General features: G+C 49.4%; 2 protein-coding genes across 2 annotated transcripts; both read right to left on the bottom strand.

Moving 5' to 3' along the window:
- Positions 1-23: 23 nt before the first annotated feature.
- LOC114849060 (E3 ubiquitin ligase TRAF3IP2-like) lies at positions 24-2343 on the bottom strand. The gene is made up of 10 exons (XM_029140089.3): positions 2197-2343; positions 1821-2120; positions 1625-1743; positions 1281-1428; positions 1058-1215; positions 879-967; positions 725-793; positions 546-650; positions 401-475; positions 24-334 (listed from the first exon to the last, which is right to left on the bottom strand). The coding sequence occupies exons 2-10, from the start codon at positions 2027-2029 to the stop codon at positions 182-184; spliced, it is 1125 nt and encodes a 374-aa protein (XP_028995922.1). The 5' UTR covers positions 2030-2120; positions 2197-2343; the 3' UTR covers positions 24-181.
- Positions 2344-2551: 208 nt separating this feature from the next.
- fyna (FYN proto-oncogene, Src family tyrosine kinase a) lies at positions 2552-14008 on the bottom strand. The gene is made up of 12 exons (XM_029140085.3): positions 13820-14008; positions 8935-9191; positions 8128-8224; positions 7834-7932; positions 7512-7615; positions 7131-7280; positions 6881-7045; positions 6484-6663; positions 6148-6224; positions 5577-5730; positions 4632-4763; positions 2552-4210 (listed from the first exon to the last, which is right to left on the bottom strand). Exons 2-12 carry the CDS (start codon positions 9179-9181, stop codon positions 4002-4004), a joined length of 1614 nt encoding a protein of 537 aa, XP_028995918.1. The 5' UTR covers positions 9182-9191; positions 13820-14008; the 3' UTR covers positions 2552-4001.
- Positions 14009-14361: the final 353 nt, after the last annotated feature.

The raw sequence follows: 14361 nt of genomic DNA, 5'->3' as shown, positions 1-14361 counted from the left end.
TCCGTAAAAAAATAAGGCTGTGATAATGTGTGAATATAGTTTATTGAAACTGAAAAACAGGCAAGCTGTACATTTTTATGCGACACATTAAACAGAAAGTAGTTCAGTCAATAATATGGGCTGCCATCAACTTATATCAATGACTAAAACAAGCTGCATAGTGACAACCGGGGGTCCGTCTCTACGGGGCCACCGGCCTGATGACGAGGGTCAGCTGCTCGGGGACGGGGGGGGCCACGTACCGCTCCTCCCTCAGCAGCCGCAGCAACAGAGTGTCCGCGTCGCGCGGCCAGCGGTGGACGCACGTGTTCTGCAGCCAGTTGGGGACGTGCTTCTGTGGAGGTGAGAGAACGTGAGAGACGGACGGAGGGACGGACGGACAGCCGTAATCTGCAGTTACCTGTGAGGCGTCGAGGAAGAGGACGGGTATGAACCTGAAGTTCAGGCTGCCTTGTTGGATGAACTCATTCTGCATCTGTAATTGTAAGCTGCTAATAAATCTGTGCAATCGTCCTTTAAGAGCGGGGGAGCGAGCGCTGCCTCACCATGGAGTGAATGTACTTGGTGTGCAGGCCGTGGTCGTCCACCGCGAAGCCGTCAACGTCCGCCTTGTACTGGGGACTGATGGCAGCGATAACCAGCACGGATGGCTGTAAAACAGCAGCGACACACACCTTCACAGCCCGAAACAACAACTGTGATGCGTCTTTGATTTCACACTTACGTCGTTTAGGTAAGTGTCTTTCCACTTGTTGACGTCCAGAGGTCTGAGTGTGGTGTCATACATGTCCACCTGTCACAACAAAGGCAGCTCTATATGGGATGATCAGTGTTTACAGGAAGCTGGGAGTCTTTCAGAAGTGAACTTTTCTGCTTACAGCCGGTCGAAAGCCGTGACTCCTCAGGAAGTGTGTGAAGGCGACGATCTCCGAGGAGGCGTCCGAGGAGTAAGTTACAAAAATGTTTCCTGGAGAGAGACGAGATGATGATGATGAGGGGACCCCGCAGAAACACACGGCCCTGGTGGGATTCCACTGCTTGGTGTGAAGTGACTCACTGCTCGCGTCCGGCAGAGTCACGCTCCTCGTGGCCGACGCTTCCGCTCCGGCCGCGCTCGGCGCCATCGCGGCCACCTCCGAGACGCCGCGCGCGTCGGGGACGGAGAAGAGCGGCACGTTGACGGAGACGCCGCCCTCGTGCGCGCAGCCGTGGCGCCTGAGAGATGAAGAACCAGTCGTTGTGTGCGTTTTATTTCGTCACGTGAGATGTGTTGTTTTTACCGAGGCGGGGACTCGGCCCAGGGCTGGCGGTGCCGGCAGGGGGCCGAGAGGGGACGCGGCTGGTGCTGGCGTGTGTGATGGGGAGTACAGCTGCACCGGCCTCCGCCTGCAGGGAGATGGTAGCTCACATCCACAGGGCGATGAAGGCCTGCACACACACACACTATGATGATTCAAGGCCACCTATGAAACCTGAACATCAGAGAAGTTACAATAATGGGAGAAAATAGAGCACAACAGCATTTCCTCAGGCATCAGACTTTCATTACATTCCCCACTTTTAGTATAACTCACAACATTAATGAATTCATTAAATAATAATGTCGGTGCAGAACTGTTCTTACCACAGTGTGTGTGTGTGTGATGATGAGGAGGGACAAAGGGGCTGGGGTTTTCTGGCTCTTCGTCAGATCGCAGCGACAGCGGCAGCTCAAGTTCTGGCTGAAAACCGGATCCGTCCTCCCTTTTTAAGAGTGCAAAGTGGGTCAAAACGTGTCTGCAGACCTGAGCAAAAGCCCCGTGCTCGGGTTCGGCGCCTACCTGGCCGCGTCCTCGGCCTCCGTCGCCTCACACTCGGCTCTCCAGCCGCTTCCTCTGCTCGCTGCAGGACGTAAACAGCAGCTGTCCGGCGGCTGGTGGCGCGGGTTCCCTCCGTGTCGATCCCCCGATCGCTGCATCGCATCATCAGGTGGACCGGGGAACCGCGCCGCTCCGCCTCTGCGCAGAAGCTGCTCATAATATGCATCCATGCAAGTGGGTTGAGGAACAACTTGAAGGGACTGCACCTTGTAAACGTCTCAGATCTCTTTTAAACGGGTTAGTTCAACACACACCAAATCCCTGCAAAAGACACAAACACATGTTCACATGTATTTATAAGCTGCACATGTTGGCACAGCGAGCATTTTGTACGTACCCGTCTGAACAGAGGCGTAACAATAACCTAGCTGTGCTCCGAATTCTTCCCACTCCAGCCGGTGCAGAGGCTTGTAGTCTGCTATATGCAAATTCTCCAGAGCTTCAGCTGTGTCCAATCACGTTCGAGGATGGTGTGCGTTTGTTGCTTAGCCTGATCAGCCAGGAGGGTTGACCTTCAAGGGCTCCTTGTTCTAGGAATTAAGCCTAAAATCACAAATAATTGTAGCAACAGCACGCGATTCTGATCTGTAGAGCAATGAAGTGAAACCAAGCACATTACAGCAGCATTTATCAGGTTGACTCTTTAGGAACCCGTCAAAAACCCGCTACAGACAAGTGTCGACACAAGCGGATGATGGCAAGATTGTTTATTTCAAAACCAGCTATGTACAAGTAACAGACAGAAACAATAAATAATGCGCGGGACTGTATATGTACTAAACTGGGGCGAGTCTAGTGATGCAAAATCTAGTTTTGGTTCACTTTCCCACCAACGCAGATCAACATAAATACACAAAGAATCATTTCAGTTTAAACTCTCACCCAAATGAAAAAAGCTGAAACAAGAACAATCAAATAATAATAATAATAATAATAATAATAATAATAATAATAATAATAATAATGATACAAATAATAATAATAATAATAATAATAATAATAATAATAATAATAATAATAATCACATGACCATGTAATCTCAGAGATACACAAGACTGGCTGAAGTGGTGGGGACTCAGGTAAAACCAACATGTCCAGACAGAAACATGTTATTTCCCAACACACACAATGAGGAACAAACACAGGCATCCTTCATTCTCGACATGGAAATTGGTTCGTTCGTTTGGCCGCTGAAGCAAATAGACGATGCAGCGTTCACAGCCTGCCGCCGTACAATAATGCAACATACATGTTAAACTATCCTATATAATAAAGCAGTCAGCCTAAGAATGGTCACAGCTGGAGCGGAGGTCAGCCCTCGTTTTCAATTATAAGAAGCCGAACTAAACGTTACGCTACGTCGTCCTAAAAATCATTGGCCGAAGCTGAAATGCAACGCGCACTTGGCGCCAGCGCGGACGCAGTACAAGCTTAAGTGGAAAAGTCCATGATGCATTAGTTAGTGTGTGGAAAGCATGAAGGCATTCCCTTGCATTATAAGAATATTACTAAACATAAAAAGGCAGGAACAGGTGTTATAGTACATCTAGGTTCCTTGAGGAGAGAAGAGCAGTATAGTAACCTTGTAAAAAAGGTAAATGGACTCCCAGAAAAAACTCTGAGACATCAGTCCACAACGTCTAACTATCACCATTCCTAAAATTAATGTCACGATTTGTTACCGACTGTGAGCATCACACGTCTCTCTACTAGCCATACATCTGAAAGAACTTTAACCTCCAATTAAAAAAAAAAAAAAAAAAAAAAAGATCCACACACTTCCAAAATATCAAAAGTAATAGAAAAGGAAACAAACAAAACCAAGAGGAAACAAGAGATCAGTAAACAAGCACTTGGTATTTACACTACATACAAAGTACACAACTCATCTGGGTTTTCATGGCAGTCATTTGTAACTCACGACGTCTCGTGCGCCCCCTCTGCTGCAAAAACATTCTTGTATTTGATAGTCATTTTGCTGACAGAGCAGCCTCCGGGTCCCGATCGCGTGACGCCTGGAAGTCAAGAAGTCGGTCGATGAGCTGTTAAGGTCGTTACAGTCACAGGATGAGAGGAAAAAAAAAAAAAAAAGCTAGTCTGGCTCCCTCTGCTGGACAGCTAGCGACATGACGTGAGAGGCGCTCAGAGGTTGTCCCCCGGCTGATACTGAGGCTCCGTGGCAGTGAAGTAGTCCTCCAAAAAGGCCTGCAGGTACTCGAAGGTGGGCCTCTCCTCCGGGTCCTTCTTCCAGCACTGCACCATCAGCTCGTGCAGCGACGAGGGGCAGTCCTGCGGACACGGCATGCGGTAGCCTCGCTCCACCTGCTCCAGCACCTCCCGATTGTTCATGCCTGTCGAGGGAGCGACGGCAAGCGGTCAGAAGGACAACGTCACCTCCCTGCTTTACAAGCTCACACATTTTATATTCGCCGTATTTTTCAATGCTTGGGGTAAAGTGGGAACTAAAATAGCGACACATACATCATCTGAAATGACAAGTGATGTCTCCACACTGACAACAGGAAAGGGCACTTTACACTAGTCTACGGCGGCAGAATGAATGTGTATGACAGATAACGGCACGGCAGCAACCTTTCACATGTTCACACAGTCATCTGGGACCGTTTCCCTGCATAATGCACAATGCAATGTACATTATGCAGCATGCTGCTCTTTTTATAGCACACAGAGACATGACATGTGTCTCTCTGGGCCCTGGCGTTCTCACACACGCTGCATTATTCAACCGCCAGCAACGGGCTGGAAACACACCTGGATACGGCACTCGGCCCTTGGTCACCAGCTCCGTCAGCAGGATGCCAAAGGACCACACGTCCGACTTGATGGTGAACTTCCCGTAGAGGGCCGCTTCAGGGGCGGTCCACTTGATGGGGAACTTCGCGCCTGGGGGAAATGCAGAAATAAATGGTTGCTCCACAAACTCAGGCAGTCCATAAAAAAAAAATCAATGAGTAAGAAGGCGATAATTCTCTAATTATTTTCTCCAATCGTCTGCGATTTCATTAATGTAGGATCACGAGGACGAGACGGCAGGGGACCAAAAAAAATATGAAAACACTCCATTATCACTCTTCATCTCAGCAAGCACAAATCTAGGTCGAACAAGTAAACATCTAAATGACTGCGACTGAATGTGTTGGCAGAGTGACTAGTCTGGAAGTCAGCACAGACCGGAGGAAGCCGCGTTCCAGTGATTCTGCCTGGGTCCACTTCCTCCCAACAAGAGAGCAGCGGAGATGCTAAAGCCCCACGCTGTGCCCGGATTAACGGGATACTCTTTTGCAGCATTGTAGCAATACATGTAAATGAGTGTGAATAACAATAAATTTATAGACCATCCCCGGACTAAAACGAGACATAAACCTTCAAGCTGATCTCCGGTCCAACGCTGTCTTGTAAAAATCCATCTCCAGAACGGGGACAATAAATTTTATGAGCCCTCCTAAAACCTTGGCTTCGTTTTTTTCCCCCTTTTAGACGTTGGCTAAGTGGAGATTTACATGTCACTAGATGAAAACACTTGTCTAGTAAACCAGCTGAATATTAAACACAAGGCACCAAACTATGCTGCAGGGGCTATTTAAGGCCACACCGAGTCTGAATCTGCCTGCTCAGATAGGACCGTCCTATGACTCAGATCCCATGGCCTGGAATTTTAGAATCATAGGATCCTGTTCTAAAGCTCGGACAGATCACCTTGTCTCGCAGTGTATTCATTGTCCTCGATGAGCCGGGCCAGGCCAAAGTCAGCGATCTTACACACCAGGCTGTCGCCGACGAGGATGTTGGCGGAGCGCAGGTCTCTGTGGATGTAGTTCATCCTCTCGATGTACGCCATCCCTGCGGCCACCTGGGACACGGGGTCATTCATTCCAACATCAAATCACCGACAGAGTAACAGCAGAGCATGCTCTCCTCACCGACAACCCATAGATTTGCCACGCGCTAAATAAACTCCAGTGTCAGAGATGCTCACTTATCAGCCCACAGGTGATGAGTCAGCGCTTCAGACTAGAGCACACACTGCAGTGGTATAAAGCAATCACAGCAGCCGGCTCCATATAAAACAATGGGATGTGTGGAATTCATTTGCAGCTGTTCAGACTATTCATTTTTATTGCGTTAGTGCAAAGCGAAGAAAACACCGGAATACCAACTACATGGAAACGGCTGCAAATGTGCTCAAGTGGATAAATGGCTGACAGCTGGTGGTTAAACTCGATTTAGCTCGTTCTCCGGCCAGTCTGGATCATGTTTCGCAGCACACCTGAGCAGCCATGTCCACCAGGTTTGGCAGCTTGAGGCTCCGTCCTTCTCCGTCCTTCAGGAAGTCCAGCAAGCTCCCTACAAAACACAAACGGGGAGTTAGAATGCGCCGTTGCCTCTTTGCCTCCTGCTCAGATTTGGGCCCAATCTGAAGCGGCAGGTTTTAGTTAATGCGACACTGATTCTGGGATTTGAGCCACACGCTACATTTGGCTCAGATTGTTATTGCTGTGGGAACCGAGGACGTGTTTTTGAGGAAAAAAAAATAAAATAAAATCGCTGATGGAATGAAACTGGCCGCTGCTTTGCCGTCAGCGCAGACGCTTAAATGACGCACCTTTGCTCATGTACTCGGTGACGATGTAGATGGGCTCCTCGGACACCACCGCGTAGAGCTGCACCAGCTTGTCGTGCCGCAGCTTCTTCATGATCTGGGCCTCCTCCAGGAAGGACTCCGGCGACATGGTGCCGGGCTTCAGCGTCTTCACCGCCACCTTGGTGGTCCCGTTCCACGTGCCTGACGGGTTCAACACAGACACACACGTTCAATACGGGTCGGAGTCAAAGCAGGACCATCAACATTCCCGAAAGCAGTCGGCCGCGTCCCCGTGGCCGGCGTCAGCTGGGTGTTAGTCGCGAAGTCAGCCAACACATGCCGTATGTGTTGCAACACTTCCCACAGCTGTCCGGTTCCGCACCGGTGCCAAAGGGGGGACGTCAGGCGCGATACGCACCCATCCAGACCTCCCCGAACTGGCCGTTGCCCAGGCGCTTGATGAGCTGCAGCGACTCCCGCGGGATCTCCCACACGTCTTTGGTTTTGACGGACAGGTCGGTCAGGCGGGGCATGCCCTTGTGGCACGGCACGATGAGGCGGCAGCACAGCCCCGCGGCCCTGGCTGGAGCCAAGCAGGAAGCCGGGTCAGAGCGGCTGCGATCGGGTATTTGCATTCTATGTCGTGTTCACGCGTGAGCGAGTCGCACCTGAGTAGTGCTGCACCAGCTGCTGCAGCGTTTCGAACTGGGCTCGGGTGGTGATGTAGTAGCCCCCGCTGTCCAGCTTGCGAATCTTATAGTGTTTGACATGATCGCCCTTGATTTCGTCCCAGTCCTGGATGGAGAGGGAGTAGGCCCCTGGCACGAACACAGCACAACACAATCAGAGCCGACAGGGGACTAGAGCAGAACGTCTGCTAATGCTTAAGCAAAGCTGCCTGCTATGACGCAGTGTGTTTGATGGTTTCATGTAAGTCCATCCATGAATCATCCAGGTCTCGTACCGCATTTGATTTTACATCCCTGGTTTAAAGTTTTCCGCACGTTAACTTTAAAGGCATTCAACGTGGCAGCCTGCGGCGGAGGTACCTTTGGTCGTTTCGCTCTCACGGATGAGGAAAGTGCCTCTGGCGTTGCCGTTGGAGAGCAGTTGCCTCTCTGCATCCTTTCGACCTAATTTACCAAAATACCAGCTGCAGGGAAAGCAACGCATCAAATCATGTCTTGCCTTTCATTCTTACTGTACCAAATGTAAGTAAATGCATCAAGCCAAGGAGTGTGTGTGTGTGTGTGTGTGTGTGTGTGTGTGTGTGTGTGTGTGTGTGATGATGATGAAGCGATGTTTGGACGTTTTACATTTAGACTGAGAGCTGGGGAGCGTGTGGGTGTTCATGCAAGACGTTTTACTCACTCCTCAGCTTGGATCGAGTCCACCGGAGCTACGTAATTGCTGGGAATGTAACCAGTTCCACCTGTAGTGAGGGAGCGAGCCTCCCACCAGTCTCCCTCGCTGAGGAGAGGAGGACAGAGAGGAGGCGGGGTGGGATGAAAACACAAAGAGCATCGACAAGCAGACAGGTAGAAAAATAAACCGGAAAATGAATTGAAAACAGATTTTGGGGCTGAATATGTGCAAAGCTACATCCGCGATGCGGAGCAGCAGCCGCCGCCCTTCGTGCCGCCGCGCGGATGCTTTCACACTTACGTGCTGTTGAGGATCTGGAACCGCTCCCCCTTTCTGAAGCTGAGGTCATCCTCCGTCCTGGCTTCGTAGTCATACAGGGCCACGAACAGAGTCACTCCTGCAGGTACGGAGGCCGGAGTTAGTGGAGGCGAACGGAGCGGCTCGAACGGAGCGGCTCGAACGTTACCACGTGTTTCTCACGGCCGTCGTCGTCTGTGTAACACATGGGCTGCAACATGCGACCATTAGAACAATGACCGGCTTCTTTTCACTGTGTTGTTCATGCCATCTGTGTGTCAGAAACTCTATTTATATTAGTGTTTATTCCAAACGCAAATAAAAACTAGCCATTGGAGTTTTTCTGATTGGATTTAACCGCATCAGCGTGTAAATCCTGGCTCCTGCTCCACTGCCTTCTCTCCTGCAACCTTAGACATGAATGTGGACGCTTTCTACCCTCTTATTCATAAATCCACAGCCACCGTCTGTGCTGGGACCTAGTTGACTTTAAAGTAAGACGTGTTGGTGTCTTGAAAATCTTGAGTTCCATCCTGGAAAGACTTTTTGCATGACTCAGCACAGCGGCCTGGCCGTCAGATGTGCCTGCTGATAATTTAGGTCAGTGTGTTTTCCATTAACTTTGTGGCCAGTGGACACTCGCCTTCCAGGGAATGATTAATTTATCATGTGAGCGGAGCATCGACACGCCCAAGGCACATGCAGCATATACGCCAGAAAAAGGCAAAAGAAGAAGAAAACCGGCTTTAGGGTTAAAGCCACTGTGCAGGAGCGGTTGCCAGTGCGACGACGACCACGCGTCAACCTCACCCGTTCCTCCGCGCGAGCGCAGCGTCCCGGACTGCGAGGACGTGTGGACCCCTCCGAACACGGTCACGCCCTGCGAGGCGGCGCTGTGGAAGTTGTTGTAGTTGGGGATGGTGGTGACGCCGAAGCTGGGGTAGTGCTGCGGCGTCGGGTCCGAGCCATAGCGGTAGCCCGAGTTGTGCGAGAGGCTGGTCTCCCGCTCGTCGGTGAGTTTCGCTGCTTCTTTATCCTTACATTGGACGCAGCCCATTCTCTCCTCTCTGTGGGGAGAAGATGCGCAACGTTCAGCTCAGTGATTGGACTAATAAAGTTAAAAGTCAAACACGAACCTCCGCGTGTGAACACAGGGATGCTGATGGAATAATCAAAGGTGACACTGAATATTCAAATCAACTCTCATAGTTTACTTTTCCATCTTGCTGCAGTGGCCACGCTTCGTGCCGAGCCCAGGCTTTTACAAGGTGGCCTGCCCGTGTTTGTGTGTCTTTTACTAGGAGCTACACGTCCATCCAGAGGCTCTAAGCACCGAATTAAAAAGCAGAGGGAGGCCCTTAGTGGCACACCCCTCCTGAGGGGGACTGATGAGGCGTTTGGCCTCAGTAAAGCAAAGTTAAAGCAGGCTCTGTAATGAGGGAGGGCAATCCGCTTTGCCAATTAAATAGAGCCTCACTGTCTTTTAAGACCCAGTTAGACTCACGCACATCTGGATCACCGCCCCCCCCCCTCCCTTTAAGCCTCGGAATATCGGGAACGCCAGCGAGATAAAAGGCGGCTGAAGGCAGACGCGTCTTAGCGGCCGGCTCAGTTTAGAGACGGCTTCATTAGAGCCAGGCTTGTTTACGGTCGCAGAGGATGGAGAGAGGTGACGCTGGGGGCGAACGGCGGGAGCGCGGCAGACGGGTGAAACCGCTCCCGGCCCCGGATGAAGACTCAACAAGCGCACGGTTGTCGGCCGGCAGGTGGTCGGTCCGAGTCCAATGTCGTGTTGCAATTTATTTTCCATTCAGAATATTCCTTCATTATAACCCAACGGCAAACTTGAAACCCACTCATTCCAGGAAGTGTTATTATTTTTTGCTGTTGGAAACTACTTTGCAGTCAAACATTCGTGTTTTGAAGGAGGCTGGAGCTCAACAGTTAAAAGCAAAGCTACGCAGCGTATTAGCGAATTCCTTCAAGCCCATTTAACGTTTACTAGCACGAAACCCAGAGCAGCGCGTCCAGAGAAAGTGCAAACAGATGTGTCGCCCGCTGGAGGAGAGGGCGACGCGGACGACAGGGGATCTGTGGGGATCTGTGGGGATCTATGGGTCCTCAGCTGGGCCAGGTGTACGCGGCCTTCGCCCCACATACTGTAGGCCGTCGGAGCGGAGATCCCCGTGATTCATTACGGTCAATAAAAGCCCGTAAAACACCCAGAAGGAGGAACGAGCCCCCGCAGTAGCTTTACAGGAAAGAGGATGACTGCTGCTTCCATGTTAATCCCACAGAGAGCAAATAATCATCCAGGACATTTATGTTTACATCTCCAATCTTCTGGATATTATGATGAAATGCACCTGGTTCATCCACAAATCTAAAAACATACAAACATTCCCAAAACAGAAATAGGACACATTAAAGTTATACTGTGACACAGGCCCCTGTCCTGATAGCGTCTGATTCGTCCCCCATCATATCGTGTGTGCTTTTTCAGAGCTACCTCAGCTCCTGGAGGGATCAGAGTGAATGAGGGGAGATCTCGCGTCGCCGCGTTTCCTGTGGGGATTATGAAAATCTTCCTGCTCCTGTAGTGACACAGGGGACGACCGTGGCTTCGTCTCTGCCTCCATTCTGCTGCACAGAATCTAGGCCGCCCTGTATTATTTATATACATATGTTCCCCTTACAGTATTGTTTTTTTGGCAGCCCTTGCTCAGCAAACGCTCGCGTATGAATCACGTCCTTGCGACTTTCTGAATGAGAATGAAGTTACAGCTGCGGCAGGACTTTCGCCCCAAAAAAAGCCGATGATGGCATCGCGGCCGCGGGGCTTGTTCCTTTCTGAGGCGCAGTCTGGATATCGCATGACCACCTCAGGCTGCGGGCGCTAATCACGTTACACTCCGGCCCCAACGAGCAGCAAAGTGTGTAGTAACTGTTATAAATACAAGTATGCATAGAAGAAGCACACACGCTGTCATCTGGAAGCTTTAAGACGCAGTCTGATGTCTGGTCTAATCGGTTTGTCAACGCCGCTGAGAGCTTCTGTCACTTCAGGAAGAGATGAATGAAAAGAAAGACGAGGACGCCGACACAGAGGCAACAACACATCAGTCTCAAGCGCCGGGATCAATGATGAAAGCCTTTATCCCGACGGCGTACGGGCGAGTCGTAATCATCTATAACAACACACATACGCAACGCTGGGAGTCACAATGACACACTCTGCCGTTTGTAGAGCAGCTGCGGGATCAATACATTAAATTAAAAAAAAGGGCCGACACGTCGGGGTTGTGCGGCGAAGGTGATGGATTAAACAGGAGGCTGTTAGTCAGAGACGAGATCAGCGTCAAGCGGATCTGCGTGACTGAATTAAAAGCTTGTTCTAAGTATTAATCAATTACTCAAATGTAGAAAATACATCAGGCAATGTGTTTCCAGCGTTGGACTGATAGGACAAACACCAATCTGAAGACATCCCCTTGAGCTTCGGATATTATATTTGACACTTATTATAGATTTTCACCATTGCTAAACAACTGCCTTATAATAGTTTCTGTGTAATGTACAAACCATGTATATCGTTTGGCTTGAAGTGTTATGTATCAAGTCACTGTCAATAATGAAAGTGCAAAAAAAACATCCCACTTTGATTTACCAGAAGGCAAAATATCAAACTCACTGCAATAAATGAAGGGAAAGACTCCATGTACGAAGCTGAAGGCAGAGAGTGTTGGAGTGATAAAACAGAAGAATGAGTGGCTGTTTAATTTCAGACTAATCCCTAATGGACTTAACTGCATCAGCTCTAATGGGGACACACCATCTAATTGATTGACCTGTTATTTATTAGCGACGCCTGGTAAAAGAATAAAATACTCCGGAACACTTTGCAAATCAAGATGAGACGGGATCGCTTTATTCCAAGCGTGGAGCCTTTACATGCGGATCATTGACGTGCAGCAATACGAGGTCAAACCTCCCACGCTCTCCTCTCCCACTGACGTCGCACCCAACAATGACCTTATTCAGCGACAAAACGCAACTTGTTGCACAGCATCAAAGAAAAGGACACACAGCGTTTAGCACCGCGAGCCATTTGAATACATGGAAAACCTACTGCAGCGTTTATCGGGTACAACCACGACAAGTCCCTCCTCACGGCTGCCATTCTCTGAATACTTACAATATTTGCTTGTGTGAGACAACTGAGTTCATTCAGTGTATCAACAACAAAACAATGGGCGCATTTCACTGGGCTCCAAGATTAAGTGCACAATGAAATTCTGTTTAAAGCTTTCAAAGCATTCTCTGGGTACTGAATGAATGGAGTTAGTTATAAAACCCACAGCTGAGAATTATACAGTGTGTACATGTGGGTTTAGGCCTAACTGTGTTTTGGTGTCACAGTGTTCATGGTTGCGTGTGTTGAGTCATGCTCCTAAATCACTAAGCCCATTGTAAATGTCCACTCGGTCCGAGAGAGAGACGCGTGCCTCGTAGATGAACATTTTCTAAGCAGGGAGAAAAGTCCCAATTAGGAAAAAACATCATTGCAGTTTCTCTTTTTCTAAAAACAACAGTGGATTCTTGCCGTCTGTGCTGATGGGGGGGGTGTAAACGAGTCTTTCCCTTTCCTGAGCCAATGGAGGGCATCGGTCAACGTCAGAATCCACTGGAAACAGTGATGCCGTGCGTCCACGTAGGCCGGAGGATTTCAAGTAGAACCGAATAAACACTTGAGTTGATGGAAAGCGAGACACGGGCCACATGGCGTTTTTGAGTGCTGCGTGTGGAACTGCAGCATTTTTTTAAAGTGACAACGCCAGGAGTCTCCAGATTTCGGGACTCTGGGCTGCTGATGTCACAAAACAATGAATGGACAACAGAGATTTGTTTTACATTTTATAGATGAAGTGATTCTTAAACTGAATTGATTTAAATATATTGGGAAAAGTGATATCACTATAAACAATATTTATATTGTTGTTATTATTGAATAATTATTTCCTTGTGCAGTATTTCAGCCTCTTGGCAAATTAAAAGCAATCTATCAACAAATAATAACTAAAAAGGCTTAAATTAACAGTATTCAACAGTATTATACACTCACATCAGATGGTAAGTCTCAGCTTGACTTTCTGAGTGCATGATCCTAATCCAACACACAACTGGTGTCTAACTTACTGCACAAGTGATTGATTGACCTCTCAGCCCGTAACATAAAAGATGGATGGCTGCGCCTCCACACACTCACATAACCCGATAAGGACAGCTTTAATTGCGTATTTAGCAGCGTGGCAGAGGCATATGACGGTTATTTTTGGATTAATCAATAGGGGACTGTCTGCAGGCCTCGGTGGTGTTTATTATGTGTGGTCTCTGCAGCGCATCCATCCCCGCTGCTGCAACACAAGCCCCCTCTCCACAACCACAGCGCCGCAAAACACCGTCCACAATCACGGGAGCGCCACCGCAAACCCGCACTCCCGCACTCCGCCCCGCACCTCAGTGCCCCGTCAAAACCCGCGTCTGCGGACGAGCGAAGCCCGCCGCGAGCCACAATGTGTTATCCCTCCTCTCCGCGCTCCCGAGGTGAATTCATCCCGCAGTCTGCGGCGCAAAACAGGGGACGAGGCGGCTGCACCAATTGGAATTCAACACAGGGACAGAACGGCGCGCTTACCGCAGGGAAACCACGCTAATCCATCGGAGTTTCCAGCGGGACGTGAGCGGGGAAATTCGCGGACGCGTCGCTACCCTCGGCGGGTGTTTTTTCCTCGCATCGGGGGGGAATAGCGGTGGGAGACCCGTCCCTGCAGACTCCGGAGCTCCTGTCGCCGCCGTGCGTGCAGATGATGACGAGGGCGAGTGGCGTCAAGCGCGTGACAACAATGAACAGCGCCTCCGGTTAATTAGTTCACAATAAAAGCCTCGACTGTTGGGGTTGAAGTCGAGGTGAGCTAAGAGATGTGTGGTGCACGTTTTAGAAACCAAAAACTGACTCTGCGTATTTATAATATAATATTCCCGCATGACGATAGTATTAAAGTTTTATAACCGATGCAAACAAGGCCTCGTTGAATTTTGGAAGATTTATGGTTTTATTTTGACAGAAAGAAATGCTATTTTGTTTTCCGGTTTATCGGGGCCCGTCTTGACGCAGCTGTTGCGTGTCAGCCAATAGGTTTGATTGACAGCGGGCTCTGCAAACCAGGAATTACAATG

This window comes from Betta splendens, chromosome 22, assembly GCF_900634795.4.
Source record: "Betta splendens chromosome 22, fBetSpl5.4, whole genome shotgun sequence".
Lineage (NCBI taxonomy): Eukaryota > Metazoa > Chordata > Actinopteri > Anabantiformes > Osphronemidae > Betta > Betta splendens.
This window is presented reverse-complemented; position numbering and strand designations above follow the sequence as displayed.